Source organism: Bison bison, unplaced genomic scaffold (assembly GCF_000754665.1).
Source record: "Bison bison bison isolate TAMUID 2011002044 unplaced genomic scaffold, Bison_UMD1.0 scf7180017864289, whole genome shotgun sequence".
In the NCBI taxonomy this organism is placed as follows: Eukaryota; Metazoa; Chordata; class Mammalia; order Artiodactyla; family Bovidae; genus Bison; species Bison bison.
The window spans coordinates 10434422-10443837 of record NW_011494861.1 but is presented as its reverse complement, the minus strand read 5'-3'; the positions used below and the strand labels follow the sequence as shown (position 1 = coordinate 10443837).

The 9416-nt window shown below is 53.0% G+C and overlaps 1 protein-coding gene across 1 annotated transcript in view; it reads right to left on the bottom strand.

Moving 5' to 3' along the window:
* Positions 1–9416, bottom strand: part of MMEL1 (membrane metallo-endopeptidase-like 1) — a 35510-nt gene that overhangs the window by 2691 nt on the left and 23403 nt on the right. The window contains 7 exon segments of the mRNA XM_010850211.1: positions 3–44; positions 329–432; positions 849–932; positions 1374–1472; positions 1860–1988; positions 3266–3359; positions 3714–3850. Of these exon segments, the coding sequence (XP_010848513.1) occupies positions 3–44; positions 329–432; positions 849–932; positions 1374–1472; positions 1860–1988; positions 3266–3359; positions 3714–3850 (689 nt within the window).

Here is a 9416-nt window from a genome sequence, read left to right as displayed (position 1 = left end):
TTGGAGAGTAGAAGGCGTTCACCACGGCAGCCCCAATGATCCAGCTGTGGAAGACAGGTGCATCGTTCAGAGCCCAGTTCTCCTGGGCCTTAACTCCAGGCCCCTCTACTTGGCTGACCAAAGCCCACTCTGACGCATGCACAGCGGTCACGTCACGGGTCCAGCAATGCCAATGGCCAGGGCTGGGTCTGGGCCAGTCTGAACACCTGGTTTCTTCCTGGAGCCCCACAAGCAGAGGGCAGGCACAAGGGGCTCGGAGTCAGACCACTGCCCTCCCCAGCTGGCCTGGCATCTGGCCCATCCCCCACCCCACACCGTCCCCACTCACAGGTTCTGGTCCACCTTCTCCCTAAGCTTCTTGAGGCTCCGCTGGGCGCCAGCCTTCAGATTCTGCAGTCCGTTCTCAAAGTACAGGTGCTCTGAGAAGTTCAGCTATAGGAGAGAGGTGGTCATTTCTGGACATTTGTGCAGGGTCCTCGAGAGGCTGGCGGGGAAGGGAGGTCAAGGACGGCTGCAGACTGGCCTCAGGACTCGCCAGGCAGTCCTGCACGTGGCTCACAGGCTCTGGGTGCAGGTGGACTAAGGGCCAACCTTGGCTCTCTGTGTGTTTACTGGGCAAGATCCGAGACCCTCCTGGCCTCAGTTTCCTCACTGGTAACGGAAGGTGATACTGGAGCCCTGGCACATGGCCAGATGACTAAGTTAGGAGGGGTCCACCCCTGGTAGTTGAGGAACGAAGGTCCCCTGGGCTGGTTCAGGGGCAGGTTGGGCTGGGGCGAGGGGACAGGTGGGGCTCTTGAGGGCCCCCGGCCTGGGGGTGGACCGGGGGGCCCCATTGGAACACGCACGTTGGAATACTCCTCGTCCAGATGTTTGTTCCCCTCCTCCAGGATGTAGTCAGGGTACCCAATCTGCTCCCGGATGTTCATGGCCTGGGTAGGAGAGGGGGCCAATCCATGCCCACCCTGCCATGGGCATCCTGGTTCTGTCCCTACCATATGGGTTAGGGGCTAAGGGACTTGGCTTTCCTTGCAGGCTGGGGGGAGGCTAATGGGGACAGAACGTGAAAGGGCTTGACTGGAGACTGACCTTCACCACTGACCTTCGTCCAGCTGCCAGCTGGGATCTGGGGTGGGGGTAGGGCCGAGCTGCCACGCTGCCTTCTGTCACACGGGCCCAGAGGGACCCCTGCTCCTTGCAGCCGTGGCCGTCCCACCACCCTCCCCCCCTTGCTGGGGGTGCCTCATCTCTGTCCAAAGCCCCTTCCTGAGTGAGCCCCACCCCCTGCTCATTGTCCTCTCTCTGAAGTGGGTGTGGTGATGGTCACCCCATGGCCCTCACACTGGGGCCGCCCTCCCTGGCCTCCTTCCCACCTTCTCCTGGGCCTTCTTCTTGGATGACTCATCCATCCAGCTCAGCTCATCCAGAGTGTCCACGAACACTGCCCGCACCTTGTCAATGAGCTCTTTGACCTGCAGGAGTGCACGGCCCTGGTGCCTGGGGGGGCCAGCACTGGGTCTCTGCAGGGGGCTGGTACCTCTGAATGTGGAGGGGATTTGGGATGGGATCCAACCCCCTGGGCGCTTTGTCCAGGGTGGACCTTCCGACCTCCTGGGCAGGGGCTTGCTGGGCCCTGGACTCATGCCTCGTACAACTTCTCCCCCCTCCCAGGCAGGCCAGCAGGGGTCCTACAGGGGGCACAACTTCCCCGAATCCCCATGTGTGACAGGGCACTGGGGCAAACCTGTGCTCCCCAGTATGCACAGGCCCTGCTGGACAAGCAGGACCCCCTGACCAGGGGCCAGGAGATCCCTGCAGGGAGGCTGCCCTGGGCCCAGGGTGGGTCGTGGAGCACCCACCACGTCCTTGCTGTCACCGGAGAAGGCCTCCTTGACATAGAGCGAGCCCACGGCGCTCTCCATGTTGCTGTTGACATAGCTGACGCACTCCCGCCAGCGAACCTCCTCCACCGTCGTGCCATAGAGTGCCTGGCATGGTTCATGTCATCATCACGTTTACCAAAACCTACTTCCCTGGCCTCGGCCCCAGGGTGCCCAGGGACCAGTAGGGTACATGGGGGAACTCAGACACTCCCTTTGAACCCTGACCCCCAGGGGTGGGAAGACAGTGTGTGGTTTGGAGGGTGGGGCTCCCGGCACAGGCTGGCCTATGGAGGCCGGGGGCCCTCCTTGTCCCCTGTTCCTGGCCTGACTATTTGCTCTCCAGGAGTCCAGCCCCACCCAAAGCACAGGGTGGCATTGACCTTGGAGGCCTTGTCTAGCTCAACCGTGAGCTGCCAGCTGCCTGGGGCTCCGTTTTCCCATCTCCAAAGTGATGATGGGAATGCTTGTGATCCTTGGGGACACAGGGCACAGCCCACTAAGCTCCTCTGTCCATGGGATTCTCTTGGCAAGAATACTGGAGTGGGTTGCCATTTCCTTCTCCATGGGAATCTTCCTGACCCAGGGACTGAACCTGGGTATCCCGCATTGCGGGCAAATTCTTTACCGTCTAAGCCACCAGGGAACTGCCTGATTATACTTTTCCAATCTCCAAAGTGGCAGTGAGAATGTTTGCTGTCTTTGGGGACACAGAGCACAAGATGGAAACGTTTCCCCTGTCAGATTTCCGGCCCTGAGTCCTGGCCAGCCTGGAGCTCTGGCCCTGCATCTGGGCCCACACTTCAGGGTTGTGGGGTCTCCTGACCCCAAAGCACTCTGACTCAGCCTCTCTCCACTGAGCTTCAGGCTCCACTCTCTTCCCCAGCTTGGCTGCTAGTGTCTCCAGCTTGGCTGCCCCAACCTGGCTACCACTCTTAACACCCCTGGGGCTCTCAGTGCCTGTGGGACCTGAGAGCTGCTCTGGCCCACAATTGCCGGTCCCCCACCTCATCTCCCTCCTTCCCCCATGTGATCCTGGGGTTGCTGCCCCAAGACCTCTGCACTGGCTGTTTCTGCTCCTGGGGAATCTGGCCGCAGTCTTTTCATGCCTGGGTCATCTTGCCTGAAGGTCTCTACTGTCTAATGGAGAGGCCCTCCCTGCCCTCATCCACTCCCTTTGCTTCTTACTGATTGGTTTTAAAGAGCAGATCAAGGTTTGTTCAGCTGGCCCAAGAGGACCAGTGTCTCATTAGCCTCAATTATGGCTCTGACCCCAGGGTGGACTTTGGTGCTTGGCCCATGGCAGGTGGTCAGTGTCGTAAAGGGACAAGTGGCAGGCCAGGTTTGGCATATGGGGAGAGCCACGGAGGTGGGGTGTCACTCACCTTGCGGTAGCTTGCACGCGCTTCCTTAAACCGCTGGCTCAGGCTGCTGATGCGGTCCAGCACCAGGCGCCAAATCAGGTAGTTCTGCATGGTCCTAGGAAAGGAGGCACAGGGAAGTGGATGGAACAGGTGGGTGGTGCTTGCCCAGGGAGAGGATGAGGTTTCCGGCCCTTGGACAGCAGGCTCCACACCAAGCAGGGAGTTCAGGGTGGTGGAGGACACATCCAAGATGACACCCACATACATCCTGCCTGCCCCTGGATGCCTCAAGGAGGGGTTTGCATCTCTAATATAAAGTTCCACTGGCCACGAGCATTTACCCCCATCATGTCCCTCACGCCTCAGAGTGATGCTTTATTGGATCCTTTCCTGAGAGAAGGAGCTGTTAGGGAGGAGTAGAGAGCGGGGGAAAGATGCCGAGGCCTCTTGGGGCCTTCCTTGGCCCTACCTGGGTGAGTAGACATCGATGATGCCTTCAAGATTCTGGAGGTAGGGGATGCCATAGACCACCACTTCTTCATTAGGCAGCAGATCAATTTTGACAGAGGATAACACGGATTGTATGAAGAGAGTCCAGTTAAATCCCTGGGGACAGAGGGATGGGGAGAAAGAAGGGGAGGTGGAAAGGTAGACACAGTTCTTAGGCATCCAAGAAACCCACCCCTACCAGAGAGTATTCTGGTGGAGAAGGCAGGTTTCCTAGTGGCTCAGATGGTAAAGAATCTGCCTGCAATGAGGGAGACCTGGGTTTGATCCCTGGGTCAGGAAGATTCCCTGAAGAAGGGAATGGCAACCCACTCCAGTATTCTTGCCTGGAGAATTCCATGGACAGAGGAGCTACAGTCCTTGGGGTTGCAAAGAGTTGGACATGACTGGCTAACATGTTCACTTTTTCAGGGAGAAGGTGCAGGTAATCAGAATCAGAAAAGGGTGGATGACATTATCGCAAGCCTAAAAATGGTGAGAAGAGATTATGCCATATATTTGAAAAAACTCAAGTACAATGGAAGAATTCCTGGAAAAGCGCACTTAGCAAAGACAAAAGAAGAAACAGAAAAAAAGTTTTATGTGTAATAATCTGGATGTGTGCATGGCTCAGTTGTGCCCGACTCTTTGGAGCCCATGGACTATAGCCTGCCAGGCTCCTCTGTCGATGAAATTTTCCAGGCAAGAATACTGGAGTGGGTTGCCATTTCCTATCCCAGGGGATATTCCCAACCCAGGGATTGAACCCATGTCTCTGGCGTCTCCTACATTGGCAGATGGATTCTTTACCATTGAGCCACCTGGGAAGCCCAAAGACATACAAAGGTAGTAAACTGGATATTTAATTAAAATATTTTCACATAGAATTTTCCAGACTTATCTGGCTTTTCCTGTGGATACTGACATTTAAGGAAGACATATTGTCAGTGTCACTCAAACTTTTCAGAGAAGGGAGAAAGAAAAAACCTGTTTCAACTTGATTTATGAGATGAAGAATAATCTTAATATCAAATAAGGATATTACAAGAAAAGAAAACAATAGGCTAAGGACCTGCCAGGCAGTCCAGTGGTTGAAACTTTGCCTTCGGAAGCAGGGGGTGTGGATTCAAACCCTGGTTGGGGAGCTAAGATCCCACATGCTTCCCAGCCAAGGAACCAAAGCATATAACAGAAGCAATATTGTAGTGTGTTCAATAAAGACTTTAAAAAATGGCTCACATCAAAACATCAAAAAAAAAAACTTAAAAATGCAATTAGAATTCATCCATACCAATATAAAATGATAATACAACACAGCCAAATTAGATTTACTCCAGGAATACAAGTGTGGTGTAACATTTGAAAATCAAATCAGTGTTATTCTATATGATAACTGAATACAGAAGAAAGATCACATGGTAATTTAAGTAGAGGCGGAAAAGTTGTTTAAAAATGGACTATCTGTTCATGATAAAGACTTTGAGCAAATTAGGAATAGGAGATAAGTTCCATAATCTAATGAAATGATCTATACAACAGGCTAAAGAATGCTGAGTACCAAAGAATTAATGCTTTTGAACCATGGTGTTGGAGAAGACTCTTGAGAGTCCCTTGGATTGCAAGGAGCTCAAAGCAGTCAATCCTAAAGGAAATCAATTCTGAATATTCATTGGAAGGACTGATGCTGAAGCTGAAGCTCCAATACTTTGGCTATCTAATGCGAAGAACTAACTCATTAGAAAAGACCCTGATCCTGGGAAAGGTTAAAGGCAGGAGAAGAAGGGGACGACAGGTGATGAGATGGTTGGATGGCATCACTGACTCAATGGACATGAGTTTGAGCAAGCTCCGGAAGACGGTGAAGGACAGGAAGTCTGGCGTGCTACAGTCCATGGTGTTGCAAAGAGTTGGACATGACTGAGTGACCGAACGATGAATACAACAGGAACAGTGACAACAAATAAAACCCCACTCTACAGCAAGCAAAATTAAGTGAAAGCTTGCAACACCAAGCTTTCCTGCTGAGATCAGGAAGGAAACAAGGTATCTACTGTCATGACTTTAGCATTATGCTAGGAGTCGTAGACAGTTCAATAAGATAAGAAAAAAAATAAAATCAGTAAGGATTGAAAAGGAAAAAACACATTTTTCATAAAGGATATGATTCTGTGTATATAAAATATGAAAGGATAAACTATTGGAACTACTACATACTTTGAGTAAAATTGCTATATACAAAGTATTTTTATTAATATATACCAGGAACACGCAAGACATATTATAGAATTATACCATTGGTAATGATATTTAGAAAACCTAGGAATAAATCTATTGAAAGATATGTAAGGCCTTGACATAGAAAACTATAAAACTTACTGAAACAAGAGAAAACATAATATATAAAAGTAAATGTATATGGAAGGTTCATGGATCAGAAGATTGAACTTTGTAAAGATGTTGACCTTCCTCCAAACTGACACTTAGATTTGAAGCAATCCCTATGGAAATCTCAGCAGCTTTGTGTGTGTGTGTGTGTGTGTGTGTGTGTGTGTGTGTGTAATTGGCTAGCTGACTCTGAATCTTGTAAGACATGTAAAAGTTCAAGAATAATCAATTTGATCTTGAAGAACAGAGTTGGTAGACATCAGAACTTATCATAAAGCTGTAGCAACAAAGGCAGTGGGTGCTGTGAATAAACAGAGACCAGTGGAACCGAAGGCAGTTCAGAGATAACACACGCAGGTGCGAACACACAGACACAGACACGCACGCAGAGGCGCACAAAGACACTCAGGCTTTAACAAGGGCGGCACACAGCGCAGGGGCTGATGAGGGGGGTCTTTTCAGTAAATGGTGCTAGATCATCCGGATGGCCACAGGGAGGAAATGAAACAATTCCTTCTCACTCTACATAAAATATCAGGACTTCCTTGGTGGTGCAGTGGATAAGAATCCTGCCAGTGCAGGGGACATGGGTTCGATCCCTGGTCTGGGGAGATGTCACACACTGTGGAGCAACTAAGCCCATGCACTGCAACTGCTAAACTCATGTGCTGCACCTACTGAAGCCGGCGAGCCTAGAGCCTGCGCTTCGCAGCAAGGAAGCCACTGCAGTGAGAAGCCTGCGCACTGCAGTGAAGAGCAGCCCCCACTCCCTGCAACTGGAGAAAGCCTGCTCGAAGCAGCAAAGGCCCAGGATAACCAAAAAGAAATAAATAAGTAAAATCACCTCAAGGTAGACTTTGACCTAGACGACCTGGACAGGCAAAGATTTCTTAAGCAGAATGCAAAGAACGCTAGACAGAGAGACAGTATCCATCCAACTTTGATAAATTGATAAACTGGACTGTTTTAAACCTCCTTAATAAAAAAGAACCAGTATGAGAGTAACATATCGGGCTGCCTGTTGGAGAGGACATTCGATACACAGAAACTGGCCCGGGGATCACATCCAGTGTCTATAAAGAACTAAAAACCGGCAAGAAGAAGGCAGAGGTGGGAAGAGACTTGAACAGACACTTAGGAAAAGAGGGTCATCGCTGGCCAGATGGTGTGGAGTAGTTCAGGGAACATCAATTCCAACTCAGAATTCCACAGCACATCCCTGGACGGGCTAGGATGGAAGGAATGGGCACACCCAAGCACCAGAGGGAGCATTTCACTCCTGTTGGGTAGTGTAAATGGGTATGATGGCTTTGGAATGACCTGTGTCCTACAACCTGGCCACTGTGCCCCTGGGTGGTTGCCTGACAGAGATGCTTGCGTGTGTGTGCTAAAGGACGTGCAAGAGAATGAATGCAGCAACATCACTCAGAAAAGTCCTCAACTGGAACTGACCCAGAGGTGCAGCAAGAGTAGAAAAGATGCACAAACTGTTGTGTGTTCTCAGGGTCGATCGTACAGCAATCAGGATGAGTGGGAGGTCGCTGCTGCCCCGGTGCGGTGAGATGTTGGCCCGCCCAGGGAATGTGGAACAGGGCAGCCGGTACGAGTGTGTGGTGGGAGGAGGACAGCGCTGCTTCAGGGGAAGAGCAGGATGGGGGCTGAGTGGATGTGCTCACATGTGGCAGTTCTAAACTTTATAAACCCATTATCATCCAGACATTCTGAGCTCTGGGTTCCTGGACATGCCCCCTGCTCTTCTGGGGCCATCTCCTGGGCAACTTCTGGCCATCTTGAGTTCTGTTCCTCTCACTTCCCGTGTTGAGTGCATTTGTAAGTCCTGCCCCATCTCTCTCCCAAATCAACCCACAAGCCAGGTCTCTCGGCACTTCTGCTGCCGATGGTCCCAGGCTGCCACCTGTCTGGGTTGTGCATGAGCCTCCTGACCTGTCTCTCTGCTTCTGGCCCTCGGTTCCCCTCCCTGTGCCCTCAGCAGCCAGTCCTCTTCTCTGTGAGCCAAGTCCTGTCCCATCACAGCCAGAGCCTTCAGAACAGCCCCAGAGGCCTGACACGGTCCACCCTTCCCCCTTGGCCTCCACTTGCCCCCAGACATCCCGCAGCCCTGGCCTCAGGACCTCAGCACACACTGTACCTCTGTCCCCACCTTGGTGGCCCTCTGACATACTGTGCAGGCCACCTCTCTTTTTCCTGACCTGAGCTCCAGGCAGGGCTGCCTTCTTCGTTCATGGATGGAGCTAGTGCCAGAGCAGGGCTGGCCCTGAAAATGCCCGCTGGGGAGTGGGTTGTGGGTGAGGGGTGTCACAGCGGGCCATGGCTGAGAGCCGGGAAGGAAGAGTAGGATTGGGTGCCATGGGGCCTTCCAGAGCACCAGGTTCAGAGCCCTGGGTGGGGCCTCTCCTGAGTCCTGTCTTGTTCCCCAAGTCCTCCTCTCTTGCTCCCTGAGTCCCCTCATGTTCTGTGGCTCCAAACACTCAGGTTTTCTGGTCAGAGGAAGGAGCTTTCTGCCTCTGCCTTCCTCCTGCTGACTTGGTTCTGTCCCCAGCTGCATGCACCCTCCTCCCTCTGACTTGGGCCTCAGTTGCCACCTTTAGTTGGCAATGGCTAGAACGGCCTTCCTGTCCCTCCTCCCCCTGGGGGAGGCCCCTCTGACTGCTCAGGGTGGCCAGAGCAGGCTGTGGGTGAGTTGGGGGTGGGGAAGGGCCCAAAGCTGATCTCCTCTCTTCCTAGGCTGGGCTGCCTCTCCCCAGCCCCTGGCGCTGAGCATGAAGCTTGGCCAGTGGGGAGGGTAGGATTGGAGGGTCTGGCCACAGTGGGGGTCCTGAGCTGGGCCTGGGGACAGAAAGCCCCAGGTGGGGGTCTGCCCAACTCATCCAGGTGAGTCTACAACCCCTCTCAGGCTGTTTCCCGCTCAGAAAACTGGGGACGTTGCAGCAGCCACCTCACGGGAGGGCAGCCCCTCCATCCGGAGATAGCCAGCTGGTATCTGTTCCAGTGTGAAGGTGTCCCTGTTGAGTGACCGGTCCCACGGCCCCTCTTGGGGGTGGGGGTGTATCTAGGGGTCCCAAGGCCCCTCTTGGGGGTGTCTTGAGGTTTAGACTGTCCTGGTGTGGAAGTATCCGTGTTGGGTATATCTAGGGGTCCCACGGCCCCTCTCAAGGGGGTGTATGGCCCTTCCTGGAGGGCGTATGTGGGGGGGTCCCATCCCATGGCCCCTCTCGGGGGGGTGTATGGCCCTTCTTGGGGGGTGTATGTGGGGGGTCCCTCAGCCCCTCTCTGGGGATGT